Raw genomic sequence first — 26,715 nt, forward strand, 5'->3', positions numbered from 1 at the left:
GTGGCCTTTTTGAATAAGAGTGGCAGCTGAGTGCCCCTTTCCTTCTTTGGGTCAGAACCTCATATGAACTGAATTGACTCATTTCACATTGGACCTAATGACTGGGATAGAAAAAGACTTTGTGCTAGACTTCAGGTTTCAGAGGTGAGAGAGTAGTTACTAACTCAGTGTAAAATCCAGTTGATATTTCCATCTCTGAATATTAGCAGATAAGACTCTGTATAACTTACAGCTTCAGTCTAAACAGAAGGATCAAATAAAATTCATAATAAAATGAAGATAGTATATATTCTGTTCCAAGGAAAATCTCTGGTCTCATCACCCTTTTCCCTTCAGATAAGCACTCTACCATGAAATATTCTTAATGTGGGAGTCCTCATATTGGTCATTTTAAAATCATGCGTAAATTGATCCACAAAAATTCACTGGGGATTTCCTCAAATTATTTACCATTTGATCAGAATAATTCCTGGACAGATCCAAAAGGTTTGGATGCACTTGGAGTGAATTTATGCAAGAGCTGATATGAGAACTATGTCATAAGCATTTCTTTGCAAGGGATATTCATTAATCACAGGGATGTGGACAGGCTACAGGATTCTGCTTGGTTTACACAAAACAAGCATGCTGCTTACACTCCCGTTTTCCAAAGGGTTTCCTTCTTCCAGGTGAGACCGATGCGTGAGAAAATCATTGCACGTCTCAATGTGACGCTTGAAATGCATGCAAGCATCTAGGGTGATTGCTATCTCTTCAATAACTCTAGAAGTGGATGCAAAACTGATAGAACTATGAAGAGATTGCAAGTTATTACAGCAATAGAAAAAAGCAATGGTGCAATTGTATGCATGTCAGTGCTTTACAAGAGGCTGACACCCATGCGCCCGAAGAGACTTGAATATTCTTTACTCATTTTGCCACCTGGATGCTTTCTCGGTAGCTGCAGCTGAGCTGGTGGATGCCTGCTGATTGTTTTGCTATGGGTGACTTTCATGGGTATCCTCCAATGTTGCGAGGTTTAGAGAGTTGTGCCTGGAATGTCTTGAGATAGAATTCTTGACTGCCTGCCTGGCACATCTCCTCAATTCAGTGTCAACTCCCGTTGAAGGAATGTGGCATCTGAAATGAGATCAAAGCCCAGCCAAAGGCTTTAAAGTCTGCACCTACATCCAGCAGGTACAAGTGATCCGATGGACCCGGTAGGACAATGTGATCACCACCTGTCCCAATGTTCTTACTTGCAGGACCACAACATCATATAGGAGAAAGTGAGGACTGCAGATGCTGGAGATCAGAGTCGAAAAGTGTGGTACAGCAGGTCAGGCAGCATCTGAGGAACAGGAGAATCGATGTTTCGATGTTGACTCTCCTGCTCCTCGGATGCTGCCTGACCTGCTGTGCTTTTCCAGCACCGCATTTTTTGACACAACATCAAATAGAGCAGACGGACTCCTCTTCCCTTTGCTCCAATTTGTGCATCGCTGCCAGACACAAACATTGAACATAGGAACAGGAGGAGGCCTTTTGGCTCTTCAAGCCTGCTCCACCATTCATCACAATCGTGGCTGATCAGCCAACTCAATAGCCTAATCCTGCTTTCTCCCCTTAACCTTTGGTCCTTTTCATCCCAAGTGCTGTATCCAGCTGTCCCTTGAATGTTTTGGCATCAACTTCTTCCTATGTCAATGCATTCCGCAGGCTCACCACTGTTTAGGTAAAGAAATGTCTCCTCATCTCTGTCCTAAATGGTGTACCCTGAATCCTCAGACTGTGACCACTGGTTCTGGTCACACTCACCAATGCGAACATCCTCCTGCATCTACCCTTTTAGAATTTTATAAATCTCCATGATTATCCTCTCTCACTCATCTGAACTCTACCGAAAACAACCCTAACCTAGTCAATCTCTCCTCATACGTAAGTCCTGCCATCCCCAGGAATCAGCCTGATAAATCTTTGCTGCACTCCCTTATTTTGTGCCTTTTCACGTACCTCAGCAGACCCCCATGAATATGGGAGACCTTGTCCACTTCCTCTACCTCAAGCTGCAGACCGTGTCAGTGCTGGCCTCACCAGAATGTGGTCTCGGAGCTGATGGAGAGGAGAGTCTTGGCAGTATTTCTCTGAAGGTCCTTGCTGCGCCTCCTCAGGTCAGTGCTGGGAAGGTCTGTGAGAGAGGATCCAGATGTTGGGATCCTTCCCCATCCTCCTTAGCTCTGTGAATGAAATCTGATGGTGACAAGAAAAGTATAAACATCTGGTAATGTCACAAGGTGCACCCTGACCCAAGGTTGTATTGAATCTTTGGTGCTTAGTGTGCAAATAGGAAGAGGTGCTTGGAGGGTTTCTCATGAGATGGCTGGACATATCTAACTTCTTCTGCATAGGCCTATTAATTTGTCAGCCTGCTCCTCGAAGTTGGTGAAGACCCAGGGTTCAAGCACTCCACCCCCAGCATGGCAGACTGTTCTGGTTGTGAGACTTCTTGCCCTGCAGAAACTAAAGGCATTAGGAGACATTACCATGAGTGGTTTGCAAGCATTAATAAGCACAGGGACAGATACTGATGTGAATCACCAGAGCTATGCTTGTCTGCCTATGCTGCAAGTAAGAAGACGGTAGTTTGGTGGATGTTATGATTGAGAGGGTCCTGATAAAATGTGCCAATGTATAATGGAACAGCTGGAATAATGGATTTCAACAAGGTTTCAGATGATGTGTGTGCATAACATTCATATGAGCTGTTTATCCTGAATTGACATTTGGTGGCTATGTTCTTGTCCACTCGAGTGTTTAGTGAGGAGGTATATGACCTGTTGGTGACTTTAGTTGTGATGAAAAATTGAAGGCATTGATGCTGTGTAAGCTGCTGGGTATTTTAGGTCCCTATCTGTTTGAAGTGTCTGTGTGAGATTACAGTATCGCTATGATGTTCATGATCCAACATGTGTTAATGCAATGAAGTGAAAGATTTAGATTAGACATGAGACATATAATGGAGATGTCTGTCATCCACATCATGTCTGTGTGTGATGGTCCTGTAGAGTAGGACATGGCCATAGATAAACTAAGGCTGTAATAGACAGTGGCAGTTACTATGGCAACAAACTGCAACAGATAATTCTTCCTGTTGTAGCAATTCATCCAGGATGATTGTGTATGGACTGCCTCATTAGGTGGGATGGTCTCTTGCTGCAATTCCTAGGGAATAGCATACCCCACACCTTGCTGGAATGATTACTAGATTTTGGGGCTGCCATCTACCTCTGCTGTACTATCTACAGGGTTGATCAAGGGCTAGGATGCAAGATTCACTAATGGTCCTGTGGTTCAGATCGAGAAAGGCTGTCCGTGTACCTTTTAACGATAACACTCAAACGATGGATCTGGAAGATCCCAGCTTGGGGGAGGGATGGCAGAACTTCTTGCCCACTCATCATATAGTTTGTAATTTTACCCACACGTGCCTTTGTACTGAACTTTAAAGAATGCAATTGCGTGAGAAAATCTGCAACCTCCATCCCCCCACAAAAACAAATGAAAGTACCTCCCATTTTTCGAGTCCACCATGAAAAGAAGGGAAAACTTTGCCCTTAGAACAGACATACAGGCATGACCCAATCCATGGAGACGCTATTCAACCTATAGAGACACTATTCAATTCATTCAACCTGTGCTGGCTTTTGGAAAGAAACACCTAACTAGTTTTACTTAACATGTAAGGCGTTTGACGAGATTCCCCATGGGAGATTGGTTAGCAATGTTAGATCTCATGGAATACAAGGAGAACTAGCCATTTGGATAAAGAACTGACTCAAAGATAGAAGACAGAGGGTGGTGGTTGAGGGTTGCTTTTCAGATTGGAGACCTGTACCCAGTGGAGTGCCACAAGGATCGGTGCTGGGTCCACAACCTTGTGTCATTTATATAAATGATTTGGATGTGCACATAGGAGGTATACTTGGTAAGTTTGCAGATGACATCAAAATTGGAGTGTAATGGACAGCGAAGAAGGTTCCCTCAGATTACAGTAGGATCTTGATCAGATGGACCAATGGGCTGAGGAGTGGCAGATGGAGTTTAATTTAGATAAATGCAAGACGCTGCATTATGGAAAAACAAATCTTAGCAGGAATTATACACTTAATGGTAAGGTCCTCGGGAGTGTTGCTGAACAAAGAGACCTTGGAATACAGGTTCATAGCTCCTTGAAAGTAGAGTCACAGATAGATAGGATAGTGAAGAAGGCATCTGGGATGCTTTTCTTTATTGGTCAGAGTATTGAGTATGGGAGTTGGGAAGTCATGTTGTGGCTGTTCATGGCGTTGGTTAGGCCATTGTTGGAATATTGCATGCAATTCTGGTCTCCTTCCTATTGGAAAGATGTTGTGAAACTTGAAAGGCTTCAGAAAAGATTTACAAGGATGTTGCCAGGGTTGGAGGATTTGAGCTACAGGGAGAGGCTGAATAGTCTGGGGCTGTTTTCCCTGGAGAGTCGAAGGCTGAGGGGTAACCTTATAAAGGTTTATAAAATCATGAGAGGTATGGTTAAGATAAATAGACAAAGTCTTTCCCTGGGGTCTGGCAGTCCAGAACTAGAGGACACAGATTTAGGGTGAGAGTGGAAAGATATAAAAGAGACCTAAGGGGCAACCTTTTCACGCAGAGGGTGGTGTATGTATGGAATGAGCTTCCAGAAGAAGTGGTGGAGGCTGGTGTATTTGCATCACCTAAAAGGCATTTGGATGGGTATATGAGTAAGAAGGGTTTGGAGGGATATAGGTAGGTGCTGGCAAGTGGGACTAGATCATGTTGGGATATCTGGTAGTCATGGACGAGTTGGACCAAAGGATCTGTTTCCGTGCCGTACATCTCATTGACTGTATGTTGAATGTTCTGTCATTCTGTGAACTGCCAGGCCTTCTATAATCTCCGTGCCCCAGACACAGACTGTACCACAACCCATCTGCCAACTACCCTCAACTCCCTGGCTGTGTCATAACCAGTGAAGTTAAACTTTTGTCCAATTTTCAATAAAACTGGAAAGCTGCATTGTTCTTCATGAATTTTGTGCAGTGAGCTGAGCTGAGTTGGTGCAGAGATGGATACTTAACATCTGAGCAACATGTGGATCCTGGCATCTCTGGTGCACATGAGCAACCTCCAACTCTGACTTATCTCTTGAATCTTGTAGGATTTTAGCAGATGATAGAAGGTGGCTTGTTTCCAGCAAGGACTTTTACCTGAGTGTATTGCTTGTGTAAAACTAGAAGATAAAGAATTGTCTACATGTCAATACTGTAGAAAATGCATTTGGGCTTTTAAGCCAAGTCAACTGGATCAGTTGCTTCTTAGTTCTGAATATTTTAGCAACAGTACAACTATTCATTCGTGGTCCAGGAAATTGCTGCAACAAGGAGTTAATATTCTATGAGCTCTATCAGTGACCAAGTTGGTAAATGTATTAATAGGCACCAGGTTGTATAAGGCTTTAAAAATAAAATTGAGCTGTATTAGAATCAGAGGTGCACTGAAAGCTCATAACTTGGATCCTCTCTATTAACTAACTCACCCGGTTTAATTGCTGACAGTTGCTAGCTTAGGGCTGCCCAGTGGCTCAGTTGTTAGTAGTACTGCCTCACAGTGCCAGAGTCCTGGGTTCGATTCCAGTCCCTTGGGCGACTGTCTGTGTGGAGTTCTCTCTCTGTCTGCATGGTTTTTCTCCAGTTTCCTCCCACAGTTTGAAGATGTGTGGGTTCGTTGGATTGGCCATGAGAAATGCAGGGTTATGGGGTAGGGGGTGGGTCTGGATGGGATGCTGTTTGGAGGGTCAGAGTGGACTTGATGTGCTGAATGTTCTGCTTCCACAATATAGGAATTCCATGAATTGTCCTGCATAAATTGGAGTGCTTTACAATCCATGAGGTCTAACTGCTCTCAAGTATGTTTTGAAACCCACCTAATCAGCATGCCATATTTTCAACCATGACAACATTACACATTGTTGCAGAGCTCAGTGTATGAGAAGCCTGAATTCAAAGTACATGTTTTTTAGCAAGATAGTTTCTAAAAGGATATAATTCTGAATTTAATGCCGAATGTGTAAAGTGACTAAGTGCTACGGTTTAATCATATAGATACTGAATTGATAAGTATATAGTAACTGCCTTCTTCTCTTGTTCTTCCATTTGCCTACCTGTATTTGTGCTTGATGCAAGCAAAAGGTGTTGTCCTTTAGTGCAGAAGTAATGAAGGATAAATAAAAGTTATGCTGATGGGATGAGCTGAAAAGGAGTGGGAGAAAACTCATGGAGCATAAATGCCACATTAAATCAGAATGTGTTATCCAAGTGGAAACTAAACTCAGAAAGTTCATGCAGAAATTGCAAGAAAGTAAAATTTAATCAACGCATTTCAAATATAGACAATCAACTATAAGTTAATTACTGTAAGTTAGTCGATAAATACTGACTAATTTTAACCTTGAAGCTGGTTCCAAGAATGTGTATCTCCCCTGAACTTGCCAGCATTTATTTTTCAATCAACCGGGTTAAATGTGTTATGCCATACCTCCATGGCAGGTGGGAGTTGAAGAGATAGTGACACTATCTCTGTGTCATAAATCCCTGTTGACTGGTCAGTATTTATTTTCAGTTTCTAATATATTAAATAAATAAAACTTGATCAAATTTAGCCAAATTAGAATTGATGGTCCGTTAAAGTTAAATCAAGTCACAGAAGAAGCTTACATAATTTTACATTACCTGTTACAATGCATCACAATATTATTTGAAGGATGATGGTGCAACCACCCCCATTCAGCCCACCATTTGTGAAAGTCTTGATGTGTACCACCAGGTACCAAGTGTTCCCTCTCCAAAGAATTGTGGATGTAGGTGTAACTATACAGTCTTCTGTTTCAATAATGTTGCTAATATAACAAATAATTATGGTTACAACGGAAATAGATGATGACTATTCATTGATTAATGGCTAGACATGTAATGGGAACTAGGTGGGTGAGGACTGCAAGACTGGTCTGACCAATAAACTCTCTATTTAAACAAAGTTTACATTTTGTGTTTTCTACTTGAACATTCTGGTTGGAATCCAATAACAACTGTGGCATTAAACCAAACATTAATACAGTAATATTTCAGTAATAAAGCTATGCAAATATCAGGAGTAAATATTATAATGTGTTTTTAGCTTATTGCAGTCTTTGCTTCATCTGCAGATTAGATGTCCTGTAGATTAAGTCTGCTTTGTAATTTTGTGAATGTCAAACTGGATAACAATTCTTCCTGAAACACACAAAATCAGAAATTGAGAGAGAAACTCAGCAGCTCTGACAGAGAGAGAGAGCAGAGTTAGCGTTTCATGTCCAGTGACCCTTCTTCAATCCTTTTGTTCTGAAGAACGGTCACAGGACTCAAAATGACACTGAAGAAGTCCATGTGCAACAGCAACAAGACCTGAAAACCTACTGACTTGGGCTGATAATATGTCTCGTATACATGTGCTATTGAAGTGCCAGGCAATGATCAGCTCCAAAAAGAGAGAAGCAGACCACTGCCCCATGATGTTCAATACCATTATCATCACTGAATCCCCATTGTCAACATCCTGGCAGTTACCATAGCCCAGAACCAAAAGCATATAAATACTGTGGCTACAAGAGCAGTTCAGAGGCAAGACATGTTGCCCACCTCCTGACTCCCCAGTGCCTGTCTACTAAGGCAGGAGAAATATGGTTGAATACTCCCCCACTGGCCTGGATGATGACATCTATTGCTGTTGGTTCAATTTTCACTTGAACACGAACCAGGTCCAGACCAAGTGTTATCCAGAGTTAGGAGATATGAAGTTTAGTAACACCTGCAGGCAGCATCAATACTTAGAACGTAATATTGAGAGTATACATGGTTTAGAATGTCAGAGTTTAGCTACATTAGCTTCTGGAAATATTAGAGGCACCAGAGTGCAAGGTGACTTAAAAGCAGAGAGTCAATGAACTGTTGGAATTGGAATGGAATAGAAGAAAGGTGCATTTTTAAAATCTCATTCATGGGATCTGGCCATTGCTAGATCAACTACCTACTCTTAATTGAGCTGGAGAAAGTGGTGGTGAGCTACCTTCATGAACCACAGCAGTCCTTAAAGTGTAGCGACAGCCATGGTGTTATGAGGAATGGACAGCTGAGAGCAAGTCTGTGCAAATAAAGCACTAGGGAGATTGTCAGGAGGGCATAATCAGAATTGAGGTCTGTTTATAGAGTTGTAGAGTTGTACAGGACAGAAACAGACCCTTCGGTCCAACTTGTCCATGCTGATCAGATGTCCTCAATTAATCTAGTCGCATCTGCCAGCATTTGGCCCATACCCCTCTAAACCCTTCCTATTCATATACCCATCCAAATGCCTTTGAAATGCTGTAATTGTACCAGCATTCACCACTTCCTCTGGCAGCTCATTCCATACATATACCACCCTCTGCGTGAAAAAGTTGCCCCTTCGTTCCCTCTGCGTGAAAAAGTTGCCCCTTCGTTCCCTTTTAAAGCATCCCCCTCTCTCCTTCAACCTCTGCCCTCCAGTTTTGGGCTCCTCCACCGTGGGGAAATGGTTATTCACTGTATTTGTGTTCCTGCTGATCTTATAAAACTCTATAAGGTCCCCCTCAGCCTTTGACACTCAGACTATTCAGCTTCTCCTTATAGCTCAAACCCTGCAACCCTGGCAACATCCTGATAAATCTGTTTTAGATGTTGATTTATTATTATTGTCACATGTACTGAGACACAGTGAAAAATATTGTATTGCGTGCTATCCTGCGAAATCACACCTTACTTAAGTACATCAAGGAAATAGAACAAAATGCAGAATATAGTGTTACAGAGAAGACGTAGAGAAAGATCAACAGTCTCATAACAGTGGGGAAGAAACTTATTAAATTTGTTATTACATGTATTCAAACTTTTGTATCTTCCAACCTATGGAAGAGAGTATAACCGGGCTAGGAGGGGACTTTAAGTGTGTTGGCTTCTTTCCCAAGGCAGTGGGAAATATAGATGGAATCAATGGAAGGAAAGCTGGCTTTTGTGATGGACTAGGCTGCTGTATAAATCACTGAATTGGTTTTTGGGTTCAAAGGCTGTGGGATGTCTACATGGAAAATGAAGCATTGTTTCCTCAGCTTGTGTTGGGTTTCGCTGGGACACCTAAATTGAACATCTACTCATCATCTACCTCCTTCCTCTGACAGAATGAGCACTCCTATTGCCTTTTGTTCAGGGCACCTTTCCTATCTGTTCCATTTCCTCCTCTTCCACCCTTCTCCAAAGCATAAGACTATCTTTTTTTTTCAAATCCCACTGGTTCTGAAGAGGAGTCATATCAGACTTGAAATGTTAACCTTATTTCTGTCTCTATAGATGCTGCCTGACCTGCTGAGTTTCTCCAGCACTTTGTGTCTTTATATCAAGATTTCCAGCATCTACAAAACTTTGCTTTAATATTAATGTGAGTGGCCAGCCAAAGTGTGTTAATCTAGTCTGAGTGTAACAAAAGCATGGATGAGGATTCAGAAGAAATCATGCTCATGGTACATTTGTCCATTACCTCCAAGTATGTTGCATTCATAAATAAAAAGAATTACATGATATTTTCAGTGCTTTCACATTATGTGAAAACCACAGGCAGTGTTTTTAAGCAAAGATGGTGAGTTTCAATTTATTTGTGCTGTTTGTGCACTTGTGAAACATTTCCACTGAGTTTCCTTGCTCTTTTTTTGGGGCTTACCGGACTCCATTCACTTTGTTTCCTTTGACTTTGTTTGCAAATATCAGAGGGAAAGCCCAGAGGCATAACCACTGAGAGTTTCCTGGATTTGCAAGATAATTGTGCCCTGGGAGACTGAGATTGGTGAGGGGCTGTAGCAGCCGATTTTAAGTGATCCAGGTAGATACATGAGACATTTCTGAGCTTGAAGAGTCTGGGAAGCAAGACAACTGCTTTCCCAAGTTTTTTCTCCTTTGTTTCTCCACCAAAACTTAAACTTCACAATTAACACATCGTAGAAGGATGGGAGGGGGCCTAATTGAAACATCCAGAATACTAAATGGCCTGGACAGATTAGATTACCTACAGTGTGGAAACAGGCCCTTCGGCCCATCAAGTCCACATCAACCCTCTGAAGAGTAATCCACCCAGATCAATTTCCCTCTGACTAATGCACCTAACACCATGGGCAATTTAGCATGGCCAATTCACCTGACCTGCACACCTTTGTGACTGTGGGAGGAAACTGGAGCACCTGGAGGAAACCCATACAGACACGGGAGAATGTGTAAACTCCACACAGACAGTCACCCGAGGCTGGAATTGAACTTGGGACCCTGGTGCTGTGTGGCAGCAATGCTAACCACTGAGCCACCATGCCACTCTAATAGTAGATGTTGAGAAGATGTTTCCACTGGTTGGAGAACCCGGCAGGTGTTAGATTTGGAGGTAAGTGAGCACTTTGGTGATAGTGACCACAATTCGATTGTGTTTAGTTTTGTGATGGAAAGAAATAGGTGTATACTGCACGGCAAGAGTTATAGCCGAGGGAAAGACAATTATGATGCAATTAGACAAGATTTAGGATGCATAGGATAGGGAAGAAAACTGCAGGGGATGGGCACAATTGAAATGTGGAGCTTATTCAAGGACCAGCTACTGAGGGTCCTTGATAAGTATTTACTGGTCAGGCAGGAAGGAAGTTGTCAAGCGTGAGAGCTGTGGTTTACTAAGAAACTTTGAATCTCTTGACAAGAGGAAGAAGAAGGCTTATGTTAGGATGAGATGTGAAGGCTCAGTTAGGGCACATGTGAGTTACAAGTTAGCCAGGAAAGGCCTAAAGAAAGAGTTAAGAGCCATGAGGGGACATGAGAAGTCATTGGCGGATAGGATCAAGGAAAACTCTAAGGCTTTCTGTAGGTAGTTCAGAAATAAAAGAATGACTAGAGCAAGATTAGGGCCAGTCAAGGATAGTAGTGGGAAATTGTGTGTGGAGTCAAGGAGATAGGGAAAACGCTAAATGAATATTTCTCATCAGTATTCACACTGGAAAAAGACAATGTTGTTGAGGAGAATACTGAGATACAGGCTACTAGACTATATAGGATTGAGGTTCACAAGGAGGAGGTATTAGCAATTCTGGAAAGTGTAAAAGTAGATAAGTCCCCTTGGCTGGATGGGATTTATCCTAGGATTCTCTGAGAAGCCAGGGAGGAGATTGCTGAGCTTTTGGCTTTGATCATTATGTTGTCATTGTCTACAGGAATAGTGCCAGAAGACTGCAGGATAGCAAATGTTATTCCCTTGTTCAAGATGGGGAGTAGAGACAACCCTGGTAATTATAGACCAGTGAGCCTTACTTCAGTTGTGGGTAAAGTGTTGGAAAACATTGTAAGAGATCGGACTTATAATCATCTTGACAGAAATAAGTTGATTAGGGATAGTCAACACAGTTTTGGGAAGGGTAGCTCATGCCTCACAAACCTTACTGAGTTCTTTAAAAAGGTGACCAAACAGGTGGATGAGGGTAAAGCAGTTGATATGGTGTAATGGATTTCAGTAAGGCATTTAATAAGGTTCCCGATGGTAGACTATTGCACAAAATATGGAGGCATGGGATTGGGGGTGATTCCGCAGTTTGGATCAGAAATTGGCTAGTTGAAAGATGACAGAGGATGATGGTTGATGGGAAATGTTCATCCTGGAGTTCAGTTACTAATGGTGTACTGCAATGGTCTGTTTTAGGTCCACTGTTGTTTATCATTTATATAAACGACCTGGATGAGGGCATAGAAGGATGGGTTAGTAAATTTGCAGCTGACACTAAGTTCGGTGGAGTTGTGAATAGGGCAAAAGGATGTTGCAGGTTACAGAGGGACATAGATAAGCTGCAGAGCTAGGCTGAGCAGTGGCAAATGGAGTTTAATGTGAAAAAGTCTGAGGTGATTCACTTTGGAACAGGAATGCAGATTACTGGGCTAATGGTAAGATTCTTGGTAGTGTAGATGAGCAGAGACATCTTGTCCATGTACATAGATCCCTGAAAGTTGCCACCCAGGTTGATAAGGTTGTTAAGAAAGCATACGGTGTGTTATCCTTTATTAGTAGAGGGACTGAGTTTCAGAACTATGAGGTCATGCTGCAGCTGTACAAAACTCTAGTGCGGCCGCACTTGGAGAATTGCGTTCAGTCTGGTCACCGCATTATAGGAAGAATGTGGAAGCTTTGGAAAGGGTTCAGAGGAGATTTACTAGGATGTTGCCTGATTTGGAGGGAAGGTCTTATGAAGAAAGGCTGAGGAACTTGAGGGCCTCTTTTCCTTGGTTGAGAGGTCACCTAATTGTGACATATAAGATAATCAGAGGGTTAGATAGGGTGGAAAATGAGAGCCTTTTTCCTCAGATGGTGATGGCTAGCATGAGGGGACGCAGCTTTAAATTGAGAGGTGATAGATAGATAGACTCGTCAACTTTAAGGGCATTTAAATTGCCATTCGATAGTCATATGGACGAAAATGGAATAGTGCAGGTTAGATGGGATTCAGATTGCTTTCACAGGTCGGTGCAACATCAAGGGCCAAAGGGCCTGTACTGAGCTGTAATGTTCTATGTTCTAAGAGTGACGATGATCCAAGAGCATAGCCATAGAGTAAAGGGAAGACCATTTAGAATGGAGATTAGGAGAAACGTCTTCAGCCAGAGGGTGGTGTTTCTATGGAATTCATTGCCACAGAAGGCTGTGGAGGTCAGGTCATCAAGTATATTTAAGACTAAGATAGATAGGTTCTTGAGGATCAAGAGTTACATGGAGAAAGCAGGAGAAGGGCGTTGAGAAACTTATCAGCCATGATTGAATGGTGGAACAGGCTAGATGGGCTGAATGGCCTAATTACTGCTCCTATGTCTTATGGTCATCTCACTGGGACAGTCCAAAGGATAAGTGTCAAACATTACTCCCACACTCTTCCACGCAGAAATTACAACTCCAGGAATGGCTCTTTCCTGGGCCCTAACACTCTCCAGAGAAGGAGAAATAGCTGCACGGGATGGAAATTTGACAGATTAGTGGGCATGTTGCACATTGTAAATTCCTCTCATTGTCACTTTACCAATGTCAGAGGCCTCAGAAATATTCCAAGTGCAAGAGATGTCCATCATTGGCACATTTAATTAAGGATCTTCTCCCAACTGTTCGGATTTTGACAGAGTTAGAGGTGGAGATTCCCATATTTTATCCCCTACACCCACGGAGATTCCATGAGATTTGAACATTCTACCATAGCCACATCAAAAAATCTTGTCATGATTGTTTTGGCATTTAGCTTCAGCTGGCACTCAAAGTATTCATAAGGGTTGCAGTAAGAATGTGCTGGTACTAGAATCTCTGGAGAATTGCTATTATGTATTACAAATTGGCAGTGATGGAGAGGGTCCCCGATTTATGAACATCCGATTTACTGACCCTTGCATTTATAAACACAATCCATACAGGGATGTAATTTTAACCATTTTGACATATGCATGCTTCTTGGACTTGGGAACGGTTATTTTATATTATCCTGCATTGTGTTCTCATTTGCATAGAAATCATCTTGTGAACAAGCCTGTATGAGGCTTCACTTGAGTGTTTGGTATTTTACTTGGGCTGATACCTTTCAGTATTGCTGAATTTTTGCATCTACATCAACGTGGCAGAAAATAGCACAAGAACTATGCAAGGAATGCTATTTACATACATTACATTCATCAGAGTATTTTGAGATTGACTGCTGAAATTCTGAGGAAATACTATGCCTTTTATTTTTAATGAAGTCAAGAGATTAATCATCCTGTGTGTCTCTGTAATCAATCATCAGTAGGCGATGGTATATTTTCCGCTGACGGTGCATTTGAGTTCATTTTGCATTTTATTTACATGCTTCAATTATGTGGCATCCCGCAGCCAGTCTTTATATCAATGTAGACCTGCTAGATTTCTTCAGACTGCAATTGAGGAAGACTGTTCTCCTATTAGATCTAACTGGCCTGCTGTGGATGTTACTGGTGGTTGCAAAAATGTTGATGCAGCAATTGAGGACCAGCAGGATTGAGATTGAATACTTTAAATTAGATGAGATTCCCTACAGTGTGGAAACAGGCCCTTCAGCCCAACAAGTCCACACCAACTCTCTGAAGAGTAACCCACCCAGACCCATTCCCCTGCATTTACCCCTTCTACTAACACTACAGGCAATTTAGCATGGCCAATTCAACTAACCTGCACATTTTTGGACTGTGGGAGGAAACTGGTGCACCCGAAGGAAACCCACGCAGAGATGGGGAGAATGTGCAAACTCCACACAGACAGTCACCCGCGGCTGGAATCAAACCTGGGACCCTGGTGCTGTGAGGCAGCAGTGCTAACCACTGAGCCACCGTGCCACCCAAATTTGTTCCCTTTCTGGAAGTGAAAAGTTGATTGGCATTACATTTGTGATTATCGTGTCATGAAAACAAATGTACTCATGGACTTAATTATAAGAAGTAACTTCTTGTGACAAGTTTAATGGGTAGTTAATGTGCAAATCCAGAAAAATCCTTAAAAGTAATTGGCAGACTAAGGGTGAAATGGTGTTTGTTCAAAGCAAACAGCAAAATGAAATGAATTGACTCGTGAGTTCTGGAAATTTGCAAATCCTGGCACAGCTCTCAATCCCCAAACTCACTGTGTGATTTGTACATTAACAACATTTTGCATCATCACACGCCACTAACGTTCAGCAAAATCAATCTAATATTTTCAAACTTTTAACAAGAACTCTGTCTTGCAGAAGATTAGTTTTAAGGCAAGGAAAGGGTGGAGCAGATTAAGAGTCTCCTCATAATATTCCAGCTATCAAAAATGCAAGGCAAGCTTGATAAAGCTGAGCTGGTCATCATTTTCAGGTGTTCATAAGCCACAATGCAAACAAAAGAGTTAAATAATAATGATTCATTTTCCTATAGCCAGAAGACATGGATCCATTTCAGGAAAGCCTGGAAGAACGAAGGTATCCTGGTGAGGTCACAATCCCAAGTCCCAAACCTAAATATGGACAATGCAAGGACATCAGCAAAAAAGATCTCATAACGTAAGCAGGCAGAATAGCATCAGCTCTTTTCAATTTTTTTTGCTAAAATTTTCAATTGAATAAACTTTTTACCTCTGTATTTTGGTAGCATGCATTTCAATCTGCGACGTTATTTTTTAATATTCATTTCCCAAAATGCTCTTGCTAGATAACGTTTCTTAATCTTAATGCAATTTAATTAAAGCAAGTAAAATGCCATTGATGTAATTGCTTCATTTTTCCAAGTTTTCCTTAGGATGCTTAGCGAGTCATTGCAGACAGTGAAGCTAAACTGGAAACAATGAAATATCAAAACAAAAGTTTTCTAAAAACATAATTACTATTTTTGGCTGTTTTCTTGTTTGGTGACAGATGTCCAACACCAGGGTGTGATGGGAGTGGTCATGTCACGGGTAATTACGCCTCACATAGAAGGTGTGACTTCCTTTTTCATGGTGGATACTGTCTTTTCAATTTATTGTTTTCAGCTTACCTGAACAATGCTGTCAAGTGAATTGCAAACAAAAAAACCTTGTACGTTAACCCTTTGAGAGTTGAATTTCCTTGACAGTTTGCAGCATGTTTGTCACAGAAATCTGTACATTAATCAGTAAGCTTTTCGGGTGGAAAGAATTCTTTATATGCAGAAATAATATTTCTTATTACCAGTATTTTGTACACAAACTGTAAACATATCCCTTCATATTTTATTTGGAGATATAACACAAAATGTTAAGCTACACTGATTAGTTGACTTCAATGTACTGCCATTGTATCGTAGAGATTTGATATTGAATGTAAATATTTTTAGAAGTTATTTATTGTGAAATGTATCCAAACAAAGGAGTAAGTGCAGTGCTTTATCAATTAGATATCATAACTATAAGGGTCATGATAAAGAAAATATTATTTAAATATTCAGAGGGTTAACTATTGGCATGAATCAATCAGCAATTCAGCAGTGAAACCATTGCTTCTCTGCATTTGTCAGGTTGTGTCATATATGTGTATGAAAATTTTGGATGGAATTGACATGAGTTGACTTTGCTGCCTTGCGTATCTTACAGTCTGTCCGGCTGTCCTTTGGCTGACAAAAGTATTCGAAGCATGATGGCCACCAGCTCACAAGAACTCAAGTAAGACTTAAGTTGCATTAATGCACGGATGAAGTCCTCATTCTATCATTACCATTATTATTTTGATAAACTGCAAGAAATAATTGGCATAGCATATGTGAATTCTGCAATTAAAGAAACCATTTTCAAATACATGTGTGCACAGACTCATACACAAATTAAACATATTGGATTTGCTGCTTTCTGTGTTGGTCCTTTCCTGATTGCTTGTCTTAAAGGTGACTTTTGTATATCCAGACCTGTGTAACTTTGGTTTTCTTTTAAGTAGGTATGGCAAAATGTTTATGTACTGCACTTTATTAGTTGCCTGTTTATGAATTCTTTAATTCAGCATTGTTAAATTCATCTGATTCTCGTAAGGATGTCAATTTGCTGCATTTATGTTATTCACCCTAGTTTATAATGCTCTAACAAAACAATTATTTCAACCCCAACATGTATTTCCTTTTTGATGTTTCGGTTCAAAATTTGACAATTCCAAACAAAGCTTTTCTTTTGGTCACCTGCAGAGTTTGTGTTATAAATATGTATAGAGCTGACCTACTTCCACAACCAACTGGGAAGAAAGAGCATAATAGGAGTGACAGGCAAAGAGAGAAAGGGAAATCCTGGACAAGAGGGGATGGAGAACTCTAGGAATCCTATTTCATTCTAATTTTTGTAACTGTGCACTCACGTAATTTAAGTGACAAACATTTTTGATGATTAAGACCATTAAGTACACTAGAAGCTCAGATACGCTTATTATGATTTTTCATTTTAATTGAAGTTTTCGTAAGAAGTATCATGCACTTTCAATTATTCTTTTCAAAATGTTTCAGCACCTACAATGCAAAGGAGAGTAAAATATTTATTTTGTCATGCACTTAGCAAATGCATCAAGATTAACAATTGTACAATTTATTATTATTTCATTTTTTAAATAAAAGACATTTCAGTTCCTTTATTTATTTATAAATTATTTCTTCTAGAGGCTGTAAAAATCATTCAAACATCAAACTTGTAGTTTTTGTCCTCTATATTTATTCACTGTGAATGTTTTATCCATTTGATCAATATGCTGACATCACATTTTCATTGATAGGTGTCCGACCCCTGGATGTGATGGATCTGGGCATATCACTGGAAACTATGCTTCTCATAGGAGGTAGGTGATATACCTTTCAACTGCATGATAATATTTTAAAATCCTCTTCTTATCCCCACAATTCCCCTTTCCTTCCTCTTTGTATGAAGATGTTAATTTCATGCTGAAGTTAGCTCTTCAGATAACATTCATAACTTGCCATTCTTCATGTGTGAATTTGAAAACTGAGTGTTGGCAGGCTAATCACACCAAGAACAACATAACCAATGCAGTTCCTGTCCTGACGAAGCATTCTCATAGCCAGATTTCCAGCAGGATGTCAATTCAGAACAAGATCCTTGATTGATTTTTCTTCCGTAACTCATATGTGTTATTATAGTTATAAACACACTGCAGCTACACTGGTCGGAGATCAAATAAATAAGCCACAACAAGAATTGAAACCAATAACCTTAATAGTCTTTATGAATCACCTAACTACGACTTTAACCAGCTAAACCATCAGGTGACCTGAAAGTGGTAAACTACAATTCTGCTACTGCACATGACCTACTGTGCCTAATGGATGCCATGTTTGAAGTTGCTGGATTTATTTGAAATCTCTTTAATTTGGTACAGTACCATTCAGCACAATGGATGGCATCCTTAGTGTTGGCTTTGCTAGGATTGTACGTAGGAGAAAGTGAGGACTGCAGATGCTTGAGATCAGAGTCGAAGAGTGTGGTGCTGGGGAAACATTGCCGCATCCAAGGAGCAAGAGATTCAACATTTCAGGCATAATCTTGATGAAAGACTTATACCTGAAAAGTCAATTCTCCTGCTCCTCAGATGCTGCCTGACTGGCTGTGCTTTCCCAGCACCACACTCTTCGACTAGGATTGTATGTAGACCTTCCTACAGTACTGTTATCAACGCATGGTTTCTTGGCAAATAGATTTTTGAGGATGAGTTCATACGGGTTTATTCCCACTAGTTCCGTCAACATCTGCCAGAAGCCCAGTCGGACAAATATGTTTTCAGGTCTTGCTCAGTAATAGTGCTCGAGTCAGTTTTGACTGTTGGTATTTATGTTCCCAACAGAACACGTACTGTGCTCTTACTACCCATAATGCTACTTTTAAGTGGTGTTACTGATTTGTTGAGGGAGGGCAGTAGTAGGTGATCAACAGAGGATGCCCTTGTCCACATTAGACCCAACACTGTGAGGGTTCAAGGGATCTGGAGTCAATATTTAGGGCTTCCTCCTGACTATTTCATCATTGTGTCACCACTCTCTGGTGGTTATGGTGATTGAGGATTCCAGGACATTGTCTGTAAGCTATGATTTGGTGAGTAAATCAAGCTTTTGCTTAAATAATTTGTGGGACAAGCCTGTGCATATTACTAAAGAAGACATTTCAGAGTTGACTGGGCAGGGTCTACCTATGTTGTTTCATGTGCCTAAGTCACAGCTAAATAATCGGTCTGCTAAACTTTCCACAGCAGTCTTATTACTTCTATGTTGTTTGTTATTCCATTTCAGAGAACAGTTAAGGTCAAATATATTGCTGTATATTCATATATCGGCCAGGCCAGATAATGACAGCAGATTTCCTTCCTTAATGGACACAATGGCGGCATAGTGGTTAGTACCGCTGCCTCACAGCATCAGGGATCGGGATTGGATTACTGCCTCAGTCAACTGTCTGTGTGGAGTTTGCACATTCTCCCTGTGTCTGTGTGGGTTTCCTCCGGGTGCTTCAGTTTCCTCCCACAGTCCAAAGAGGTGCTGGATGGATCGGCCGTGCTAAATTGCCCATAGTGTCCATCGATGTGCAGGCTAGGTGGGAAATATAGGAATAGGGTAAGGGGGCTGAGTCTGGGTGGGATGTTCTTTGGAGGGTCAGTGTGGACTCGATGGGCCCAGTGGCCTGCTTCCGCACTGTAAGGATTCGATGATTAGTAAACTGTATGTATTTATCACAATGTAGTGGTTTCATTGTCACCATTACTGAACCTAGTTTTTGATTCCAGATTTGTGAATTAATTGAATAAACTACCACCAGCAGCCAGGTGAGGCGTGAAGTGCTGTGCCAGACCACTAGCCCGGGCCTCTGAATTGCTAGTGCAGGAACATTACTCCTACATCACAGATCGCAATGTTCCCATTACCTGCCAGATCCCAGGAGTACCCAAATTTCCTCTGTGCTGCAGACCTCAACAGCCCACTTCCCACATTGTACACTTGTATTTTGTAGTTGTTTGGTCATGTTCCCATCAGTGCACGCTTTTCCAAATAGCCTAAGCAAATGGGAACAGTCATTTTTACTTGTTCACATTGCGTTTGCTTTTTCATATCTTCTTCATTGAAAAATGCATTCTTGCAGGTTAGTTGATTTTCATAATACTTCTTCAAATTTTAAATTTCTTTATTGGTGTTATACTTGGACAGACACGTTTTTCTGACAGTATTAATGAGTTGTTAATGAAATAACTCCACACAGGGTTATAACTCCTGTCACCAAGTCACCCTTTATAGACACGTGGAGAGTCCTTGATACTGATCCAGCTCCCTCAGAGCTAGCTGAACCAGATGTCTGATGCTCCTGTTTATTTCTTTTCTCTTTGGTTTTTTTATTTCCTTTTTTAAGAGGCAACTCTCAGAGTGAGCCGGATGTCTGATACTCCAGCTTTTCTTTTTAATTTTCCCCCGCCTAACAGCGGTAGTGTTTATTTTTCCCCAGCAACCATGTCGTGTTTGTGCAGGTGATGCTTCTGTTTATTTTATTCCTTCAATTTTTTTTCCCACATGACCACCTAATGGCAGTCAGTGGGGGAAAAATAAGAGAAGAAACAAAATAGCGGTAATGTTTATGTTTCCCCAGCACCCATGTTGTGTGTATGCAGGTGTCAGACACAGTGAAGAACACAAAGTGTATAAATCCTTATTTATATTCCACCACCAGGAAGAAAGGAGACACCTAAGCGGCCAGTGACAAGCAGTGCCCTTCTTGAGAGAGGGCAGTGCTGCATGATCAAAATGTGAAGGGGAGGGCAGGGATGAAATCAAAATGGCGTTGGAGGGGTAAATAAAACACTCCACTCCCTGCGATGCTCACCTCTCCCTGAAAATCTCGAGGGTGTTGGCGGACACTGCGTACTCCTTCTCCAGGGATAACCGCAGAAGAGGGGCAGACAATAGGCACGCTCCTGTTGAGACGTTAGCCAAGGCTCCCTGATTGGACCGGGTTAACAGTCCCAATCAGGGAACTTGTAGTCTAATCTCGCTACAGTCATTACAATTATGGTTCGCAATGCATTGCCTGAAAAAGTGGTGGAGAAAGATTTGAATGGTCACTTTGCAAAGGCGATTAGATCTCTACTCAAAAAGCAATGATGTTTGGAGCTCTGAGGAGAAAAGATAGAAGTGGTGGCTAGTTGGGCGTCCCTTTCCAAGAGACGACTCAGACAGGATGAGATGAATGGCTCCTTTAGTGCTGGATGATTTTATGATTAACTATTCAAATAATAACACGATCATACTTCAGCGGTGTTGATTCGTGGCAATGAACAAACTTTCACACCTGCAAGGTCGAACTTTCTTTTCCCTTCAAATGTGTTGTAAATAAAAATCTCTGGAGACCTTCATACTGGGTAATTCCTAAGTCAAAGATGAATGTCAAGTTGCCAGAGGAACCCTTGCAAACACCTGCTGCCTATTTTAGTCATATAGATTGATTAACATTAACACAGCAGAAGCCAGTTTGTTACTAAGCAACTGATTGTCTGATGTAAATGCTTTGCGATTTCCTGCTCCTTGTCAGTTTAACCAGTGCTATCTGATTTGACAAGGAGAAAGTGAGGACTGCAGATGCTGGAGATCAGAGCCGAAAATGTGTTGCTGGAAAAGCACAGCAGGTCTTGGATGCTGCCTGACCTATCTGATTTGACTACTGGTACCAAAAATGCATATTGTTTATAGTGACAGATCAAGACTACTTCCAATTTCTGAAGCACTTTGTTTTTAGAATTAATAGTGTAAATAACAGACTGCCCCGGTTCTGCCAACCCCAGAATAATTGATAGTCTGCAGATTTATTTTGGTTGGATCCAGAATGTTCCAAGATTCACCTGCTCCCAGAGTAAAATGTGAACGCAGCAACAGTTATCAATTAAGCTAAGCATGGAGTTGGTTGTATGGAAACATTTAAGATCCTTAGAGTGTTAAAACTAGAGAGTGATAAACATCATTTTAAATGCCACGTCGAAGCTGGTCCATTTGAAATTCTACGATAAATATTATATTATTCCTACAGCCTTTTAAAATGGTGCTTATCTCAACTGGAAGCTGTTACAGACACAGAAGGTGTGTTGACATCTGGACATATTCAAAAGCAACTCTCATACAAATCTAAATCTTCATAATTGTGATAAATCTTGCTTCCAAACAAAAATCTGTGAGATATGCCTGCATGATGGCCAAGCCTGTATATAACCTGAGCAATATGCTTCAAGTAAACATTGGTCTCTATTTTATTTTTGATATCTAAACATTAGCATGCGGCAAATTTTGTGTTTTTATGTGCAGACAGGCCATAGATATAGATGTAGTATCTCATACATGTGAATGTGCAGAGTCATGTTCTAAGATGACTCATCTCCAGTCTGTAAATGAGATTCCTATTGTACTGTATGCTCAGGAACAAAGCCTTTCATTAGTCACAACTTATCACAAGGGTCGAATTTCTTTTTAAAAGAGGAAATTGGCACGGAAGAGAATGCCATCCAAAGCCATAAGAAACTGAAATGCCCGGTCAAGTAATGACATAAAAATAGAACATAAACTCTTGAATTAATGAGAAGGGAACAGAACTACCAGAATTAATGTTCAAAAAAATTCAGTGGTGCATCAGCTAGAAGATGGAAAGGATTATCTCTGTTGCACAAGGAGTCCTCTCAGCTTTTCTTGGCCAGAAATTGTAACTGGCCTGGCAGACAGAAAGCTAAGCTAATATCCCTTTAACCAGATAAGTCTGCCTTTTGTTGTTTCTAGTTCTTCTTTACAATTTAATATTCTCACTGAGTAAAGTGACCCCACTATTAAACATATTTATTGGTCATTTTTCTCAGTATTTGCACAAATGATTTAAATCAAAAGCCAATTTTTAACCGTTCAGGAATGCATTCAATGGTTAATTTGTCTGAGGATATTTTGTTATAGTGTACAAATACAAATATTTTCTTTTCAACGAATACAGGAACATTAACTAAAATGATGTCCATTTTCAGTCTTGAGCTCAATGTAAGAACACATGACTGTAGATGCTGAAATCTGTACTGTAAACAAAAAATGCTGGAAATCACAGCAGATCAGGCAGCTTTCATGGACAGACAGCAAGTTAACGGTCTGAGTCTAGATGACTCTTCTGGACTCGAAATGTTACCTTGCTCTCTCTCTAAGGTTGCTTCCTGATTCGCATTTTTGTTTTCCTTCAGCCTTTAGTTCATTGGCCAGTATCTGAAGTTAATTCCTTGAAATTCATTTATTACTTAACACAAACTGCCTCATTTATATGTATTACTTGAACCTAGCAATAAATATCATAATCATTCCGTGCTTCTTATTCTCAGCTTCTATGAATTGGGCATGGCATTTGTTCAGGTCCATCCATCTCCTGTAATTAAATCAATAGAGGTTTACTTCCTTGAAGTGAAAATACAGGACTTTCAAGAGCCACAATAAAAGACAACATTTTGTTGCAAGGTTTTGATAGAGGAGGTGAATGCACATTAGGGCCTTTTGAATTTCTTGCAAGAGTCAAGGAGAGTCGGGAGGATAAATAGTCACACAAACACAACCAAATATTTACAGCATCACTGAAAGTGTTCCTATCCAATGAGTTGCACAGCTTTAAGATGCTAACAGTTGGCTGTCAGCATAGGTAATAATTTCTATTCCTTCTGGTGAGTCTTGGAGATAAATTTAATGTTCTTGGGTAAAAGCGGTGATTACCATTCCAATCATGTGGTTGCATCAGTTGCATATTCATGCTTACAGCCACAAAGCCGGAGCAGGTCACTGTAACCTATCAAGGATCTGCAGAGAACAAGTAGCACAGAGTGCAGCATGTTTTCTCAAAAGGGTATTCTAAATGCTGATCAGGACTCTTCCACTGTCACCAATCATCCTTCAGCACTTCGATCAGACTTTGTGTGCCCTCACTAAATATCAGTCTCTTACAACAAAAATGACAAACCTTTAAAAGCTACTTAATAACAGAACACAAGTCATGGATGTAAGGGGAGGAGATGGAGGAATTGCTGAATTATTTGTAACTGGACTTGAAATCTGTCAGACATTGATCTCCCTGTGGCTATGATGGAGAGCAAAATGTAGCGCTCCAGTCTAGTAACATGGTATAGACATCATATCTCTCTCTCTCTAGGGTCTTCAGCAGCTGCAGTAGCGTCTGCAAATAAATGCAGCCTTCGACTTGCTGCATTCTCTCAAACTCAGCAATAATACTTAGCTACTATATATTTACATGTAAATTGGCAGAAGGTAAAAATTACACAATGCGCCATTTTCATGTATTGACACAGGCAACCTGTGAAGTGTTTAGCAATCGAAGAAGCTGTCACAAGGAGCCATTGTTTTGAAAGATGAGGCTGTAATAAGGAAGTACCTCATTAAAATGAGGAAGAACTCATTGGACTTTCTGCTCTGACTTTACTCTGCAAAACACAGTGTTTTCTTCAACGTTATTGGCAATTTTCTCTTCCCCTGCTGAGGGTATTGATTCATTTCTCACCTGTTTCCCTCCATGTATAACTAACAAATGCCTGTTGTCTCCAAGTAGACAGACTATTTTGTCATGAACATATCACAGCTGAGCAAAATCCACTCCCTAATAATATTGACAGGTGGACAACTTTAGCAGAGACCCCATGGAACCATCTGGAACTCTCATCAGTTTTCTTCACTAACTCGAGGCGCTGGCCAAATGTACTGCTTTTACTGCTTCTCTGGCTTGTCCTACAGGCTCAGCACAAACTGCCAAATCAGAACTGGGACTGTCTTGATCCATGGTGTAGCTGCATCAGGAGAGAAAAACACATTGGCTCACCAAACGAACTGTGACTTTAGTGGAAAGAAAATCAGTCAGTGCACGTGCAACTCATCCATTACCATCTCCGTCAAAGTTCCACCCATTAGCTTCAGTCAAGTAAGCAGTTGAACAGAACATAGCTGGATGCTGGGAGGTAGATAGAACAAACTGGGAACAAGACTTTATGTTATTAACCCATTCCTTTAGCTGCCATTCCTTCTCTGACTGAGTCTTTGTGCTTCATGTACAGTGTGGAGAAAGATTTGGAGATGCCGATGTTGGACTGGGGTGTACAAAGTTAAAAATAATACAACACCAGGTTATAGTCCAATAGGTTTAATTGGAAGCACACTAGCTTTTGGAACATCGCTCCTTCATCAGGTGGTAGTGGAGGGCTCAATCCCAACACACACAATTTATAGCAAAAATTTACAGTGTGATGTAACTGAAATTATACTGTGGGGAAAGACATCTTTATGAGTGAGATGTCCCTGATGTCAGCGAGAAAGCTCCCTGGACCACCCTCCAATCAGCCACCTAAAAGCTGACTGGCAAGCCTCTCAGCGAATTGAAACAGTTGGTCTTACAATGGCATCACCACTAGGCCCCACCAAGTACTGAGAATATGGAAAACCAGGCGTTTGGGTGGATGGATTCTTCACGCCAAAGAAGGATCCTAGGATCTTAATAATTTGTCCCAATGTTCTATCTTTGTAGAGTGATTGTTGTCACTCAGTCATAATTCTGGACCTCCCTTTTTAATAGTGCAGTGAGTGGACTTACACACATGGACCGCAGTGTCATAGAGTCATAGAGATATACAGCATGGAAACAGATTCTTTGGTCCAACCTGTCCATGCTGACCAGATATCCCAACCCAATCTAGTCCCACCTGCCAGCACCCGGCCCATATCCCTCCAAACCCTTCCTATTCATATACCCATCCAAATGCCTCTTAAATGTTACAATTGTACCAGCCTCCACCACATCCTCTGGCAGCTCATTCCATACATGTACCATCCCCTGTGTGAAAAAGTTGGCCCTTAGGTCTCTTTTATATCTTTCCCCTCTCATCTTAAACCTATGCCCTCTAGTTCTGGACTCCCCCACCCCAAGGAAAAGACTAAGTCTATTTATCCTACCCATGCCCCTCATAGGTTTTAGGGTTACCCCTCAGCCTCTGATGCTCCAAGGAAAACACTCCCAGCCAGTTCAGCCTCTCCCTATAGCTCAAATCCTCCAACCCTGGCAACATCCTTGTAAATCTTTTCTGAACCCTTTCAAGTTTCACAACATCTTTCCGATAGCAAGGAGACCAGAATTGCACACAATATTCCAACAGTGGCCTAATCAATGTTCTGTACAGCTGCAACATGACCTCCCAACTCCTGTACTCAATACACTGGCCCATAAAGGAAAGCATACCAAACGCCTTCTTCACTATCCTATCTATCTGCGACTCCACTTTCAAGGAGCTATGAACCTGCACTCCAAGGTCTCTTTGTTCAGCAACACTCCCTAGGACCTTACCATTAAGTGTATTGGTCCTGCTAAGATTTGCTTTCCCAAAATGCAGCAGTGTGTTAAGAAGGCAGTTCACCACTACCTTCTGAAGGTAACGAAGGATGAATATTAAATGGTGACCTTTTTTCTGACCCCCAGCTCCTGTGAATGTATTTATTTCTGAAACTGCTTCCTAGGAGGTGGAAGTTTCACCTCCACTTAAATAGTAGCTCTGGAGTGGTTGCCTGGAAGCTGGTTACAGTGGTCGGGCAAGATGCGAGCATTTGTGTTAAAGTTTGTTGAGTGTTTACTTCTTCAAAGGTGTTCAGGAGGCTGGGGAAAACTGTCCCAGCTCCAGGAAAGTATGCAGAACCTGCTCCTGCTGCAGACAATGGGGGTGGATGTCACAGAGAACCTCAAGGAGGTGAAGGGCCAGCAAGCCTCGCTCTTTGCTTCGGAGGCCTCCAAGATAATCTTCCGGTCCAGGGTCCGCTCGGTGGAGCAGGACGAGACGTGCTCACGTTTCTTCTTCCAGAAGGTGCACAAAGAGAGCTCCGTGCTCAGCAGCCTGAAGGAAGAAGATGGCTCGATAACGTCATCTCAGGCTGACGTCATGAGGATCAGTAAATCCTTCTACGCCACTCTGTATGACGCGAAGCCGACCGACAGCGCGGCCTCCCAGTCATTCCTGTCCTCTATCACGGAGGTCCTAGACGACGGAACACAAGAGAGGCTGGACCAGCCGCTACCTCTGGA

At 41.3% G+C, this 26,715-nt stretch overlaps 1 protein-coding gene across 12 annotated transcripts in view; it reads left to right on the plus strand.

Moving 5' to 3' along the window:
* Positions 1-26,715, plus strand: part of LOC122541729 (myelin transcription factor 1-like protein) — a 438,359-nt gene that overhangs the window by 361,100 nt on the left and 50,544 nt on the right. For all 12 annotated transcript variants that reach the window (XM_043678643.1, XM_043678679.1, XM_043678690.1 and 9 more), the window contains 3 exons: positions 15,042-15,166; positions 16,213-16,281; positions 17,366-17,428. In XM_043678643.1, coding sequence (XP_043534578.1) covers positions 15,042-15,166; positions 16,213-16,281; positions 17,366-17,428 — 257 coding nt within the window. The remainder of the gene's footprint in view (positions 1-15,041; positions 15,167-16,212; positions 16,282-17,365; positions 17,429-26,715) is intronic.

The sequence above is a fragment of the Chiloscyllium plagiosum genome, chromosome 3, assembly GCF_004010195.1.
Source record: "Chiloscyllium plagiosum isolate BGI_BamShark_2017 chromosome 3, ASM401019v2, whole genome shotgun sequence".
NCBI classification, from domain to species: Eukaryota; Metazoa; Chordata; class Chondrichthyes; order Orectolobiformes; family Hemiscylliidae; genus Chiloscyllium; species Chiloscyllium plagiosum.